The 15,978-nt window shown below is 52.2% G+C and overlaps 2 protein-coding genes across 2 annotated transcripts in view; one reads left to right on the top strand and one right to left on the bottom strand.

Moving 5' to 3' along the window:
• SMTNL1 (smoothelin like 1) overlaps positions 1-15,978 on the top strand; it is a 208,942-nt gene that overhangs the window by 66,150 nt on the left and 126,814 nt on the right. The gene's annotated exons all lie outside the window — the stretch shown is intronic.
• Positions 2,192-5,577, bottom strand: LOC132241152 (proteoglycan 3-like). Its single transcript, XM_059709326.1, has 5 exons — positions 5,448-5,577; positions 4,742-5,055; positions 3,928-4,059; positions 3,065-3,161; positions 2,192-2,364 (listed from the first exon to the last, which is right to left on the bottom strand). The coding sequence occupies exons 1-5, from the start codon at positions 5,506-5,508 to the stop codon at positions 2,306-2,308; spliced, it is 663 nt and encodes a 220-aa protein (XP_059565309.1). The 5' UTR covers positions 5,509-5,577; the 3' UTR covers positions 2,192-2,305.

Below are 15,978 nucleotides of genomic sequence, written 5' to 3'. Positions count from 1 at the left end.
CCATTTCGGCCTCACCGGGGCCGTCCCAACCTTCACCAGGGCCGTCTCGGCCTCACTGCGGCTGTTTCAACCTCACCAGGGCCGTCCTGGCCTCACCGGGGCCATTCCAGCCCCGGATACCGTCTCAACCTCACCGGAGCCATTCCGACCTCACCCGGGCCGTTTTGGCCTCACCGGGGCCGTCCCAACCTCACCGGGGCCGTCCCAGCCTCACTGGGGCTGGTTCGGCCTCACCGGGGCCGTCCTGACCTCACCGGGACCGTCCCAGCCTCACCGGGGAAACACGAAGTTTGGCACTCTGTCCCCTGCCGGGTGGCTCCTCACCAGACAAAATCTCCAGGCGTTCCTGGTGGCTGAACATCCAGCACGCCTGCTCGGACTTCGCCCTCCACCAAGTGCACAGATTGCCCGTCTGCCGTCCCCCAGCGTCCCACGCGAGACTGGAACTGGTGGGTGTGCTTGTGCGCCTGCTGGTACAGTGGTTCCACATCGCCGGCCTAGCCGGCCGGCCCCGCCTGCCCCGAACCTGACTCTGCCCCCGAGTGCGTCCCTCCCGGATGCGAGGAGCCGAAATCTGCAGCCTGCTGGGTTGGGCTCTGTACTTGGTGCCTCTGCACATCCTACTCAGTCTCAATGCTCTTCTTTCTATGTGAGGAGTTGAAATCTGCAGTTTGTTGGGCTGGGCTCTGTACTTGGTGCCTCTGCACATCCTACTCAGTCTCAATGCTCTTCTTTCTTTCCTTCCAGTTGTAGAGCTTCCACTGGGCCAGCTTTCCCACGGTTCCGTATGATCGCTGTTTGTCCTATAGTTGGTAGTTTCGATGTTGTTGTGGGAGGCAGCCCACACAGGTCTCTTCCTTACGCCGCCATCTTGGTTCTCCTGGGTCTGTTTCTTGCGTGTGTCTCCCATGGGTGTGGGGAGTTGAAGTCTGCAATTTGTTGGGTTAGGCTGCAAAAGCGCAGGTGGGTCTTTTTGTGCCTCTGGCACAGCTTGGATGGGGATGTAAATTGATTAGGGCGGGGTCTCAGGGAGTCGCAGGGCAGAGTAAATAGCAATGGCAGCGTCTCCGCGGCTCCTCGCCTCTCCGGGACACCGGGACTTCGCGTCCCCCAGTGCCGGCGAGCAGCTGCGCACCAGAGCCTCCCTCGCTTTCTGACGGCTGCAAGGCCGTGCCACCACTCCCGTAGGGTCTGGTGCCTCATGATCCCGCCCGAACCAGCTCAGTGGATTCAAGAGTTTGTAAAAGCGCAGGTGTTTTCTCTTGTGCCTCTGGCACAGGCCGGATGGGAATGTAAATTGATTAGGGCGGGGTCTCAGGGAGCCGCCAGGGCAGAGCAAATAGCAATGGCAGCGTCTCCGCGGCTCCTCACCTCTCCGGGACACCGGGACTTCACGTCCCCCAGTGCCGGCGAGCAGCTGCGTGCCAGAGCCTCCCTCGCTTTCCGACCGCTGCAAGGCTGTGCCACCTCTCCCTGTGGGGTCTGGGGCCTCAGAGACCTGCCCTGGGCAAGCCCAGAGGATTCGAGAGTTCAGAACCGCTTCCGATTGAAAAAAAACCACGCATCCAGTCGCAGCCCACCTGGCGCGCGACTGTGTACCTCTGTTTTTGGCGCCTCTGTAGCTCCTACTGGGTCTCACTGCACTTCTTTCTTTCCTTCCATTTGCAGAACTCCCACCGGGCCAACCTCCCCATGGTTCTGAATGGTGGTTGTTTGTCTTATAGTTGGTAGTTTCAATGATGTTGTGGGAGGCAGCACACACAGGTCTACTCCCTATGCCGCCGTCTTCGTTCTCCAAAAACAAAAATCTTTACATGTATCGAGACTCAGAGGAGGAGTGGTGCGGAAGCAAAACACCAAGGTACAGAGGCACATGTGGAGCGGGCTGGCGGCTGAAGGCGCGGTTGTCTTTTGCAGTCGGGAGGGAGTCTCAGGCTCTGAGCTCCAGTTCCGGGCGAGTCTTTGGGGACCCAGACTCATACGGGAGAAGCGGGACCATCTGGCATCGGTCGGAACTCGAGGGCAGCTTTCTCTCAGAGGTGCTTGCAGCGATTACCGGGACATTGAGAAGCAGAGCCCTGCTGGCCATCCTTTACTTTCCTCAAAGCCCACCCTGCAGGAGTGAGTACTTCCAGGATTTCCAACCCCGGGGAGCCCTCCAATGAGCAATGAAGAAACAAGAGTCAGGAAATGCAGTGGGAAACATGGCTTTATGACCAGGAGAGGCAGGGAGACCAGCCCAGCGCCCAGGGTGGGCCAGGGGCCGCCAGGGGGCTCCAGGCAGGATCTCTTCCCGGCTTCTGGCTTAGTAGGAGCAGATGAAGGGCAGGCGACTTATACAACATTTTCGTCGCCAACGACCTCCTAAAAATAGAAAACACAGTGGTGTCAGCTGCCAGTAGAGTGTGGCCCGTGCCCCCTTTGCCCTCCAATTGTCATGATATGTTTGCACCCCCCCACACACACACACACACTAGCTTGTGTTTGTTGAGTTTTCACTCCAGGAAGACAGGGTGCTGAGTGCTTTCTGGGGATTGCTGGCTAATCCTCACAATGACTCCCAGAGGGAGGTGCTCTCATCATCCCCATTGCACAGATGAGGAACCTGAGGCTCAGCAAGGAAATCACTGGCCTGAATGCCAGTGGGCAGGTGGCAGAGCTAGGATGGGAATTGTGGCAGCCTTTCTCCAGCCTGTATGGCCTTAGCCACAGTCCTGAGTCCCTCACGTCTGGCATTCAGCCATTCCTAGTTCACACATCTCTCCCTCATCCCTCATCCACACCTTTCATTCACCTTGGGTATTCTTAAGTGTCACATCAGTAGCAGAGGGAGGAAAGAAGACCCCAGGGCCCCAGCCGAGCTTGGACTGTGAGGATGGAGAGCCCCATCCAGCCCTCACACAGGGCACCCCTTTACTTCACAGCCCTCCTCACAGACAGGATGTTGGTACTCCAGTTGTGGGGAGGCTGTGAGTTTGAGGTGTGCTCAGGCAGCTCAAGGGGACAGTATGTAAGACTCCATCTTGCCATCCCTTCCCTTTGCCCTGGTGCCCGTCCCCCTCACCTCTGGTGCATAGGGTCACACAGCGGCCACGCCCATGATGATGAGCCCAGTTACTAAAATTTACAGCACTCCCATCAATCCAGTGTAACCTTCTGAACTAGAACGAGAGAAGGGATAGGCTGGGTCAGAGGCTGATTCCAGGATGACAGACATAACTAGAGGTTCCTGAAAATGCCCACTGAGTGTCCCTTTCTGGGCACTGCCCACCCAGCTAGGAGCCAGATATCCTGGACACCCACCCCTGAGGTTTGCAGGCAATGACAATAGATGAGTAGTGGTCCCTCCCCGCCTCACACAGCCAGGCTTCTCAAACTTTCTGTGAATACAAGTCTCCTGCAGACCTTTGTAAAGTGGAGATGCTGATTCAAGAGTCTCAGATCGGGCCCAAGACTGTGCATCTCTAACAAGTTATCAGGCCATGCTAATACTGCTAGCTCCATGGACCACACTTGAGTAGCAAATATAATAGCACTTATTCACCCACTATCCCAGAACCACTCTGAGAGAAGGACCCCATTTTAGACATGAGGAAGCCATTCAGGTTGTCAATGAGCAAGCTAGGTAAGGAAAGGATCTCCTGACTCCAGTGCTGAGCTGGTAACTGTTTATCAACCAGCTCTGGGGGAAGGTGAGAAGGCAGAGTGAGGGAGGAACCCTGATTTGTAACAATCGCCAATTTCCTTGGGGTAAATACACCTGCCATGGCATGAAGTCACTGAACATGGAATGGGAAGAGATGTGCACAATCACCAGTTATCTTTAGCCAGCACCAGCCAGCTCCCCCATGCCTCCCACTCGGCTGCTGGGATGAGTCCTGATGCCAGAGAGAACTTCCTGTACCTGGGAGCTGGCCCCTCACTTACCCAGCCCCTCATTTTGCCTCCAATCCAGACCTGTTGCTGGTTGATCTTACTGGCCAAGCACTGGAGTTGATAGTTGACACTGCGGTTGTGGATAGACACGAGGTTGCCTCTGTAGCACCTCCTGCAGACTTTCTGCAGAAAGAAGAGGTGGGGTAGATAATTCACTGGGTTTTTTTTCCCCCCTCAAGCTCCGGAGTCTCCAGGAGAAAGTTTTCTATCCCTGGTCAGGTCAGAAATCAGGGATCTACTTGCTCCTCCAATTCCATCTCTTGCTCCTTCATCTGTCACCGGGACCTTCTTGCAGGAAATAATAATTATGCTGAGAATAATCTTAACCACCATTTACTGGGAGTTTATAATGACTCAAGGACTGACCGAAATGCTTTCCATGTGTTTCCTCATTTAAACCTCACCACAACATAAGAGGCTGGTACTAGATATCTCCATTGTACAAGTGAAGATCCTGAAGCTCTGAAGGGTGAAGGGAATTGTCCAGGTAAGATGTCATTGACAGGTGGAGCCAGGGTTTAACACAGGTATATCTAATACCAAAGCCTTTTGTCCCAATCAGTGATTCTCAAAGTACTGTTTTCAGACCAACAATATCATCATCACCTGGCACTTGGTGCTAAGTGCAAACTCTTGGGCCCCACCTGCTAATTCTGATATCCATGCTTCAACAGGACCTCTAGGAGATTCTGCTTCTCATTAGCATTTGAGAACCACTAGTGTAAATGAAAGGAGAACAGGAGGTGGAACCCACTCTCTTCTCCTGCCCCTGGCCTCCTTCATCAGCAGCCTCCCCGCCACTTACCCGAGCACCTGCAAATGTTCTGCGGGTCCGCACCAACAGGTAGTGGCAGGTCTTGCATCCAGGACTGCCCAGAATTTTCACTGTGTCCTCTTCCCTGGGGCACTGCAAGTTCTCATCTAGGTCATCTTGGTCCGACTCCATGGCCTCTTCATCCTCAAAGGCATCTTGGCAGCTGGAAGCCTCCACCTGCTCTCCTTCAGACTGAATCGCCTCCTCAGTCAGGACTGACTCTCCTTCCTGTTCCCCAGAGCCTTCCAGATCCTGGCTCAGGTCGGCCTGTGACTCTTGGCTGTCTGTATAGGAGACATCATTCCCTGGAAGAACAGGTAACCTGCCATCATGTCAGGGATCCCCTTCTTCTAGGCCCACGAACAGCTCCGACTGCCCCCACTTAAGCCTTCCTAGTGCCTCCTTCTGGAGCCTAGGCCTAAGGATCTCCTCCCTTTGCGGTGAGCACCTGGTGCTGGCTGACAGGTGTGTATTTCAGGGTAGGAAGAAGCACTTCTGAGAAGATGGGTGGGTTTTGCTTGAGCAGGAGCCCCGACAGAATGTTCAGGTCACATTTCTGAGTCCATGAAGATCTTACCTGAGGGGAGCTGGGTCCACGGAAGAAGGAAAAGCTGTGGCCCTGGCCCAGAAGAAGCCAAAGAGGTGCCAGAAAGAGGAGAAGGGGTCACGCTGGATGAGAAGGGACGGGAGGACTTACCCAGATGAAGAGCAGCTACTGTCCCCAGCAGGAGGAGCAGCAGGAGCAGGGGGAGTTTCATAGTCACTGTTCTTGTGGCAGGGACACAGCTTCACTTCCCGCCGTGGATCTGCTCACTGTGTCTGCACCGCCTGTCACACAACAGAGATGCAATGTTTGTTTAAGTAGCTGATTAAAGGGCAAACTGGAGGGCTTCCTTCTCCCCCAGTGAACAGATGCTGACCTGGAGAAGCTGAAAAAAAGTACGTTTTACCCATGGGCTTTATCGCTGGCCCCTGAAATGACACTTAGCCCAGAACCTGTCCCTGCTGGAATAGGACTGCTCAAGGTCAGGACCCGTTCCACTACACTGAGGACGGAGTGCAAGGACAATGGCCATCAGGGTCCTGAGGACAGGCCTCCTAGGCTCCCTGGGCAGCTGGGGGAGCACTCACCTCTGAAGTGTCGGAGACCTCCACTCTTGCTGTCTCAGACTGCTGGGTCCCAGAGGCAGTCCTTATATTGGGCTTTTGGGGAAGTGGGAAGAGGCTTGGATGATTGCCCCAGGCTGGGGTGCTGGGCAGGGGAGCTGATAATAAGGCATTTGTTCAATTCTCTCAACTGCTCCCTGCTGGGACTGCAGGGACCAGCCTCCTGGGGTCCACTGACACACATGGGTGTCTAGGTGTGCTGGAGAAGACCCCAGATGTCTACTGCCCACATATACTTACTATTAGCACCCCTAAAGTGCCCTGTCTTAACCCCACAAGCAGCCTTCCTCTGGTCACTATCTCGGCCAATGAGGGGGAGGATCCTACAATGGTGGGGGACCATAAGGGGAGGAGGGAGAAGGCGAGGGGAGTCCCACCCTCCTGAGCTTTTGTCTACCAGGGACTTCATAAGTATCCTATCCCAGAACCCTCACCTTCTCCTCATTCCCATGGGAATGTATGATGACCCTAACTTCACATGTATGGAAAATGAGATTCAGAGAGGAAAAGTCCCTTGCAAGTGTGCACAGGAAGTGGGGGATCTGGGAATCCTAGTCCTTTTGGCTCCCAAACCTTCTATCTATCATCTATCTATCTCTTTCTCTCTCTCCCTCCCTCCTCTTTTTCTTGTTCTCACTCAAGTTCTCCCTCTTTCTATTTTTTCATTTTTTTAAAAAATTAAATCTTTATTGTTCTGATTATTACAGTTGTTCCTCTTTTTCCCCCATAACTCCCCTCCACCTGGTTCCCACCCCACCCTCTGCCCTTACCCCCCCCCCGCCACTGTCCTCATCCTTCGATTTTTGTCCAGTCTCTTCCCGCACCCCCCACATCCCTTTCCCCCCCCCACCCCAAGAATAGTCAGTCCATTCCCTTTCTATGCCCCTGATTCTATTATATTCACCAGTTTATTCTGTTCATCAGATTATTTGTTCACTTGACTTTTAGATTCACTTGTTGATAGATGTGGAGTTCAGAGCAGTCGGGAGCTTAGACTCCCTCCTGATTGAAAAAGACAACCGCGTCCTCAGTTGCCAGCCCTTTCCGTGTGTGCCTCCGTACCTCTGCACTTTACTTCTGCACCTCCTCTGATTCTCAGTGTGCTTTTCTCTTTTCTTCTACTTGTAGGATTTCCACTCAGCCAGCCTTCCTGTGGTTCTGGATGATGTCCGTTTTGTCTTTTAGTTGTATTTTTGAAGTGGTTGTGCAAGGCAGCAATTTCCCGTGTTTACCTATGCCGCCATCTTGGTTTCTCTATTTTTTCATCTTTAATGTGTGAAAAACTTATGCTCTTTCTTCTATGCTATAGATCTATATCAAGGTTCTCAACCTCTTCACTCTTACTATTTGGAGTAAAGTAATTCTTTGTTGTGTGTTGGCGGGGAAAGGGAGGACTGTAGAAGTTTAGCAACATCCCTGGTCTCTACTCACTAACTGTCAGGAGTACCTCCCCCATCATCTGATTGTCCCCCAAAGACTATCAAAAACATCTCCACATATTTCCAAATGTCCTCTGGGGGGCAAAGTTGCCTCCATTGAGAATCACTGATCTATAAAATTTAATCCAACCTCAAGGCATATCTTCAGGCAAAGAGGAGACAGCTGCAATGGAAAGCTTCATGCAGAATCTTTCTGACACCATGGGGGCCACCCTCCCCACCCCCATCCTCATCTCCCACAAGCCCTCTGTTACCACCAGGGTCAGGACTAGGGGGCAGTGAGTGAGGCACTCATCTCAGGTGCAAAATTTAAGGGGGCACTAAAGAATTCAATAGTCAAGATAAATAATGCTTTCATGCAATCTTTCTTGGAAATAAAAATAAAAGCAAAAATATCTGTGATGATTGAAATATCAAAACTTTAATCAACCCAGCTCCAGCCACATTCACTGCAGGCCAAAGAGAGGCCAACAAGTGCCGAGCCCTGGCACTGCTGGATATCCCTGCCAGGAGCTAGTGGCCATGGCAGGGTGGGTGACATTCCCTCTGGGCAGTTATGTCTCTTCCTCAGACCCCTGCTCAGCCTTCCCAGGGACAGGTAGCCCAGAGGGTGAAAAGGCCTTCCCTGACTCTGCTGTCCCAGGAGATCTACAAATGGAGAAGTATCTGAAATGTCACTTCTGGGCCTGATTGCAGGGTAACAATCTTGGCTGTTATCTCTGGCCCAACGGACCAGATCCTCAGCTTATCTACCAACATGAGGTGGTGGTGGTGGGGTGATTGATCAATTCTTGGGTGAAAAACCTGGTCTTGGATTTAAATTTTGAGTCCACCCTAGGGGTGGGGGGAGAGGTTAGGGCTAGACCCCTCCCCAGAATTCTCCTCCCTCTGGGGCCCAGGCCAGGGGCATCTTATCACTCCCTGGTTGGAATGCTCAGCTGCTCTCAAGAGCCAGCCTCACGATGAACTGTACACACACATCCTTTGAACAGCCCTGTGTTACAGATGTGGAAATGGCACCGCAGAGAGTTTGAACAAGTTGCCCAAGATCACACAGCAAGTCAGAGACAGGCCTAAGGGCAGGTCTTCCAGCTCCTTGTCCCCCCATGGCTGCCTGCCCTCTGCCTCCTCTCACTCACCTCCCTTCTCTACAGCCTGCCCCCGCCCCAACCCTGTCTTCTTGGCACTCACACCCCAGGCAAAGACATTCCAATGGCTTCAGCGACCACAGTAATGTCTGATTTAAAACTGGAAATAACATTTTTGAAGGCCCACCACAGAGCAAACACTTTGCTACATGAAGGCTCTGACATCCATCACCCCACTTAATCTTTACAATCATCCTACAAAATAGGTATTTCCATCTCTCACCTACACATCTACTACAGAAGCTCAGAGAGGTTTGATGACCTGCCCAAGTTCATACAACTAGGAAGGAGTGGCAGGTCTGACTCCTAGGTCCTTGCTTCTTTGATACCCCCAGACAGTCTGCATTACTCCCAGAGAGTCCATCCAACGCTGCCAATGTTTTCAGCATCCGTGAAACTCCGACTATCTGACTAATGACAGAATCCACCTCTAATGAGATCAGTTCCAATAACGCTATCAGGAGAGTGCCTGACACCTGGGGCTGTCAGGAAGCCACGACTGGATCTGGGACCCGAGTTCACAGGTAAGCACTGTCTGGATTGCTTATCCCCCGCTCTGTTTTGGTGCCGTGGATGGAACCCCAGGGGTTCCTTAGCCTCACAGAGCTTAGCTAGCACCTTGTTGGAGATGGGAAAGCCCATATTTTGGATGTAAGGCCAGTCCTCTTGTTTCATTACTTTTACTTCTCTTTTTTAATCCCCACCTGAGGATATTTTTCCATTGATTTTTGGAGTGGAAGAGAGAGGGAAAGACAGAGAAATATCGATGTGAGAGAAACAGACCCATTGGTTTCCTTCCGCATGTGGCCTGGGCCCTGGTCAGGGCTGGGGAGGAGCCTGCAACCAAGGTAGGTGCCTTTAACTGGAATCAAAGCCGGGACTCTTCAGTCAGCAGGCGGACACTGTATCCACTGAGCCAAACTGGCTAGGGCTAATTTTACAGTTTTAAAACTTTACTTGTGGACGTATAATAGGCATCTGGTAAAGTAGATGAGCTGCTTGGGAATTTTTACAGAATGAGTGCATCCACATAACCATGCCCAGATCAAGGTACGGAATGTTACCAGGAGCCCAGATGCCTTCTTCCTGCCCCACTTTTGACATTAATACCCCAAGGGGATCCTTACAGACTGGACACCACACTTCTGTCACAACCCCCTGCTCCGACCCCCAACAGGTTTATGAGGGACAAGGCAACGTTCACCCCCACTTAGTGCAGAGCCTGGCACCTGGTAAATGCTTAATAAAAGGGAGTTTTTCTTGATTTTTATTAGGAATATTTGAATAAAGGGAAGCAATACCTTCCCACACCAGAATATGAAGTCCTCGAGGGCAAGATGGCAGCAGAACTTCAGGCCCGCCCTGCCCAGCACCCAGCCCAGGGCTGAGCCCCGCACAGGTTTCAGAACTCCAGCTTCAGTTTGATTTCTATCTCTTTCTCAACTAACTGTGCAACCTTGAGCAAGTAGCTTCTCCGATATGGGCCACAATAAAAAAAAAAGTAAAGTTCTTCATTGGCCTCTCTAAGACCCTGGTCCCATCTCTAATCTGAATTTGAGGAGTCTCGGAGGAAAAGGGCTTCGGGCATTGACTTTCTGCTCATCTCCCCAGTGCAGAGAGGGTCCGGGACGCCTGCCTTCCTCCCCTACGATTGGGAATCCCTCATCTCCAACTGGGCTGGAGTCCTGTGCCCCAAGATGTACCCAAGGGTAAGGGAGTTTCCCCTCTGTGCTCCATCCCCACGCGATCATGTCCGGGAGGCAGCCAAGGCTTCCACCAGGGAACCCACACGGTTAAAAAAGCATGCTCTGGAATCCGTAGGTGAGTGAGTGATGGAAGAAAGCAATCCTGGTTTAAGGTTGCCACAGAGTGGGCCGAGCAGATGCGCCCTGCAATGAGATCTCAGGCAGGAATGTTAATGACAACCGCAGCAGCAGCCAGTGTTCAGGAAGCACTTTCTGCGTGCTAAGTGTTCCTGGGGCTCCATATCATTTAATCTTCTCAACAACACTAAGGCAAGTACCACTGTCATCTGTGAATTACAAAAAGAATGGGGCTCAGACTGGTGAAGACTTGCCAGGTAAGTGTCTAAGGCAGGATGTGAGCGGAGAGCCTGCCTTCTTACCCTCCACACCACACTCTCCAGGGAGGTGAATAAATGACACGGAGCACCCATGGGGACCCTGGAAATTAGTGGGACAGGTGATGTCACGGGAAGCATGGAGAACATGCTTCTTGGAATTAAAAGGACCCTGGCTAGGTGGGCACCTCACCTCCCAGGCTCTGTTTGCCCGTCTGTGAGTTTAGTTAAGGATGACAACCTCAGGGGGTTTGGGGAGGATGCACTGGGAAGCTGGTTGTGCAGTGGTCTACGAAGTGCCTGACACGTGGTGGGTCCTCAACAGACTCTCTGAATATTATCCCCGCTGTAGAAAGCGAGGCTCAGAAAGGTTAAGTGATGCTCCAGATTTCACGTACTAGTAAATGGTGGAGCTTGAAAAGGCATCCATCATCCACGGGAAGAGATTCTGAGCATATTCTACGTACACATCACTACACGGGGCAACTCACAGGCCCCACAAGAGGATACTTGGTCTCTGCCGTTGGACTGTCCGAGTCACAAGTACCTGGAATTACGTCTGCCCCTCCCTGCCTTGGAAGTTCAGCAACGAGATTGGAGGTTCGATCTACGGGAAGAGCCCAGGCATAGGGCTCGCACAGACACAGCAGGGAGGTTTGTGTCTGCTCAGTGAGGGCCCATGGATTTCAGCTGACTGGCTTATTCCCATTTGGCAGAGGCAGGAGGAAGTGAATGGGAAAGGCGGGCGGCCATAGTTATTTGTGGACTGGACTTTCAGGCTTGTTGGTCTCAGCACCAGGCTATCCACACACACCATCTCTAGGCAGCTCCACCAGACCACCAGAAGACTCCCCAAGATGACTGAGGGGGCCTAGGGGAGGGGCCGGGTGGCTCAGGGTCTTCCTCCTTGATAGGCCATTCTCTCTTGGCCAGGTGTAGGGGGACAGCATTCTGACTCAAACCGTCCATCCTTCCATCTCTTCCCCAACAGGACACCCCAGAAATACCCAACCTTCTGCAAGGCCTCCTGGCTCAAGTCACCCTGCAGTCTCTGCAAGCCAGTCCCTGGCAGGAGGGGGGGGGGGGGGAGACAAGAGATCTCATGGTGGTGGGGGAGTTAAATAGGCTCCTTCTCTTCCTTCATTTTATTTTTTCCTTTCTTTCTCTCTCTTTCTTTCTTCCTCTCTTTCTTCCTCCTTTGAAGATTTCCCATTATAAACAGTACAAGAGAATCTGTGTCGCTTTGTTAGGCAGAAACAAGCTGGGGCAAATGCTCACAGGGTGGTTTCATCCTGAACCAAGGCATTCCTCCGGGGGTGAAATGCGGGCACACCTCGCTCTGCTCTCCCCCACCCCCCTGCAGTCGCAGCTGTTACTGGCAACATCTGGAGCACGCACACCTGCTGCCGGCCCCGTGGGGGGGGGGGGGGGTGCCAGGTTTGAAGTGCCTCAGGTTCATGAACTCACCCAGTCCTGGCAGCTCTATGACGTGTTCCTATTGCTACTCCCATTTTGCAGGTGAAGAAGCAGAGGCACCTCGACCCCAGAGCCTGCGTGGGGAAGAGCTGGGAGCTGGTCTTGGACAGTCCAATGGCAGAGAGCAAGCTCCTCTAGCTTCTGCTCCCAAAGGTTCTCTCTAGTCTGCTCCACACGCCCCGTTACGGGCAAGGAAACCGAGGCTGCTCAGAACCAAGGTTCTCATCAAGGTCACTCAACTGGTTGGCGCCTGCGAAGCCCAGAGCCTTTCCCAGTCCTCGTTCAGGCCTGGGAGGTAACACTGGTCGCAGAAAACTCACCGCTGAGGGGCCTTGGAGCAGACAGTTGTAGTTAGAAAATAAATAATCCAACTCCCTGGTGTCAGGGCCCATGGGACCACCCTGCCTGCCACTGACTCAGCTCTTCTGGGGGCAGTGACCTGCCATGTGCCCAGGAGCCACAGACATGTCCCACCTGGGGACTCCCCATGGCTGCGCCAAGGACCATAGCCTGTGCCTAGAGCTGGAGGGAAGGGTCCTTCCCTGCTGCGCCCAGGACACACCCAACACATTTAGAGGCATCTACCCCTGAGGGCTGGCAGAAAGGACTTCAGAACAACCACTGGAGTCCTTGCCCCAAGCTTCAAATTTGGGGACAAGGGGACAAAGGCCCTGGGAAGCCACCAGCCAACACCTTTGGCTAAAGAGTAGATTCACAAACAATGATTAATGGCTACGTTGTCATTCCCTAGGAACCTCTAAAGTGCCTCTTTGGCAACAGTGGGCCCCCTGGATCCTATTGTCACTTATATTCTCCCATCTGCTGACCTCGGCTGTCCCCACAACTCCTGTCATCTGGGACCCCTGCTCAGGCAGCAGAGGGGGGACAGCAAGGGAGTGCGGGCACAGTGTCCCAAGATGTATATGAAGGGGACCTCAGAGTGGGTGAGTGGGGGATAAACGAGGTGTGATGTGGCCACGGGATGGGGTTGTAATCAGTCGTTTACCACCACGGGTGTGAGGACTCTTTGATGACAGAGAAAAGCGTATGGGATCCTCTCCATTGGCACGCGCACACTGGCATGACTCTGCAGGACACATGCCAGCGTGTGCACCACCCTCGCTTCAGAGCCACGGAACTTGTTTTTCATGCAGTTCTTTATGTTCTGCTCTGTTTTACAACCACCATGTGTATCTTACATAAGAATGAATGTAAAGAAAAGGGGATGGCTAAAACAAACGTGACCTTAGGAGTCAGACAAATCTGAGTTTAAATACCAGCTGCACAACGCGATGGTCAGATGATCTTGGACAAAATGTGCCATCCAGAGCCTGACTTTCCTCATCTGCAAACTGGTGCTCATGATAGAGATGGTCACACAAAGCCCCTCACTCGTGTTGTCAGCTGCCCTTTCATTTTTTAATATTTTTGTTTGATTTTTGGAGAGAGAGGAAGGGAGAGGGAGAGAGAGAAACATGGATGTGAGAGAGAAACATCAATCGACTGCCTCCTGCATGCACCCCAACCTGAGATGGAGCCTGCCACCTGGACATGTGCCCTGATCAGGGATCAAACCAACGGCCTTCCAGTGCAAGGGATGATATTCAACCAACTGAGCCACACCAGCCCGGACTCAGCTGTCCTTTAAATGGCAGGTGCCCTCCAACTCATAAAGTATCCTCTGCTCCCAGAGAAGGCCCACCCCACCTGGCAGGCAGCCTTGGAGAGGACAGATTTGCTCCATTCTCTCTGCTGAGGCTGGTATCGGAGCGGAGGGTTGGGCTGGGGTCCTGTTGCTGAGTGAAATGAAAACTTGTGAAATTCATGGGTTGCCTTCTTCCTCCTTTGAAAGAGCAGTTGGTCCCATTTGAGGAAGAGGTTACAGGAGGCAGGTTCTCAGAACAAAAATAGGAGGTTGTGCATGCGGCTGCTTCTCTCACTTACTCATCTTGCCCAGAAATCATCTCTGACTCTCTCTGGATATGTGTTCTTTGTGCTTCCTGAGGAATCCAGGCACTATATATATATATATATATTGCATCTCTATTGAGATGTAACACACATATCACACAATTCACCCACTTAAAGTTTTCAGTATATTTCAGAATTGTACAATCACTATCAATTTTAGAAATTTTTCATCACCCTACAGAGGAGCCCCTTCCTCATTAGCCGTCATCACCTGCTCCTCCAACCCTGGGCAATGCCTACTCTACTTTCTGCCCCTAGAGATGTGCCTATTGTGGACATTTCACAGCCAAATGAATCATAGACTATGTGGTCTCTCTTGACTGGCTTCTTCCACTTGGCATAAAGTTTTCAAGGCTGATCCGTGTCATAGCTTGTATCAGTACCCCATTCCCGTGTGTTGCTGCATAACATTCCATTGTATGGCTCCGCCACATTTTGTTTCTCCACTCACCACTTGGTGGACATTCGGCATCCTTTTTGAATTTAATGTATTAACTGTAATGATAGCTGTGATCTGTTGAATACCTACTATGTGTGGGCACTTGACCCAATTCTAATCCTTACAACAGTCCAGGGAGGCAGGAGTACTTCTCCCATCATGCTGCTAAACAAGCTGAGATGTAGAGGTGAAATGGCCCATCCAAGGTCACACTAGTGACAGAGCTGGGATGACAAAAGAGTTGGCTTGGCCCCTCCACATCATCCCACTGCACCTTGCTGCCCCGCCACCCCGGCTGCTCTGCACTCTCCTTCCAGTTGGCTCTGAGGCCAGAACAAGAAAGAATACACTCAGCTAGCGATTATTATTCAACAAGCTCTAACTGGCACCACACAGGTGGCAAGCGCACATTAGTCACTGAGCGGGTGAGACCCAGATGCCGCCTCCTGGAGCTGGCTGTCCAGGTGAGGTGAGGTTGTCATTTGAGGAGCCAGATGCTTGTCACCAGGAAGGGTGTGACCAAGTGCCAGGAACTCAGGGCTGCTAAGAGCCCAAGGAAAGTCTTTAGAGGAGATGGCATTTCGAACAGGATGCCCGAGGACCAGGCAGGTTTCCCTGGCAGAGACAGGGCGAGCCCCGGGTGCAGAGGAAGTGGGCCTTCACAGACCCTGAGACCAGGAACCTGGGTCCATGGGGATGAGTTCTGTGTCCTTGGAGGTGGAAGGTGAAGAGGGCAGGGGAGAGGAAGAGGTTGGCATCACATTGCTAAGAGCCTTGAATGCAAGGCAGGAATCTAGACTTTTTATGTGGGCAGCAGGGAGCCTTCCTGAAAACAAACGCAGAAACTTTCTGAGCAAGATTAGGTGAAAGATATCCCTTAGGGCTCTGGTGTCCGTCTCCAGACCCAGGCTCCTAGACCCCTGGAAATTACCCTTCAGCAGTTCAGAGAAGAGCTGGCTTCAGACCCTGTGCATCTCATATTCCCAGCAGCTAGGACCATGCCTGACCCATTCATTGTAGGGGCTCAATAAACATTTGTTGAATGAATGATAATGAATGAATGAATGAATGAATGAATGAATGAATGAATGCCAGCCCCCTCTCCTTCACTGTCCTCCCCCAGCTAAGTGGAATGGAACATCTAATGTATCACAGATCTCCCATCTCCCTCTGGGCCCCTCACCTTCTCCCTCCTTGCTACTCTCTCCTCTCTGGCCATGGGCAAATAAAGGAACAAACACTCAAGTGTCCCTGCCATGTGCTAAGCAGTAGCAATTACTTTAAATTCTCACCATCGCCCTCAGGATAGAAATGACTAACTGCACTTCACAGGTGAGGAAATTGTGACTCAGAATGGTGCAGGGACTTGCCCTGCAGCTGAGTGGCAGGCGTGAGACCCACATGGGGACCTTCTGACTCACCTAGTGTTCCCACTTGAGGGGGGGCAGTGTTGAGGTGGAGGTGGGGTAGGGAAGAAGAGGAGACAAAGGAAGAGATTCCTTGGGGCA

The sequence above is a fragment of the Myotis daubentonii genome, chromosome 9, assembly GCF_963259705.1.
Source record: "Myotis daubentonii chromosome 9, mMyoDau2.1, whole genome shotgun sequence".
Classification (NCBI taxonomy): domain Eukaryota; kingdom Metazoa; phylum Chordata; class Mammalia; order Chiroptera; family Vespertilionidae; genus Myotis; species Myotis daubentonii.
The sequence above is the reverse complement of the archived record's forward strand: the minus strand, read 5'-3'. Positions and strand labels throughout refer to the sequence as shown.

What these genes read in the sequence shown, in the direction of transcription:
- LOC132241152 (XM_059709326.1), bottom strand. Translation starts at nt 5,508, where the DNA reads ATGAAACTCCCCCTGCTCCTGCTGCTCCTCCTGCTGGGGACAGTAGCT. An exon ending in GAACATTTGCAGGTGCTCGG is followed by an intron (nt 4,060 to 4,741) that starts GTAAGTGGCGGG and finishes TTCTTTCTGCAG; the next exon opens with AAAGTCTGCAGGAGGTGCTA. An exon ending in GAGGCAAAATGAGGGGCTGG is followed by an intron (nt 3,162 to 3,927) that starts GTAAGTGAGGGG and finishes CTCTCGTTCTAG; the next exon opens with TTCAGAAGGTTACACTGGAT.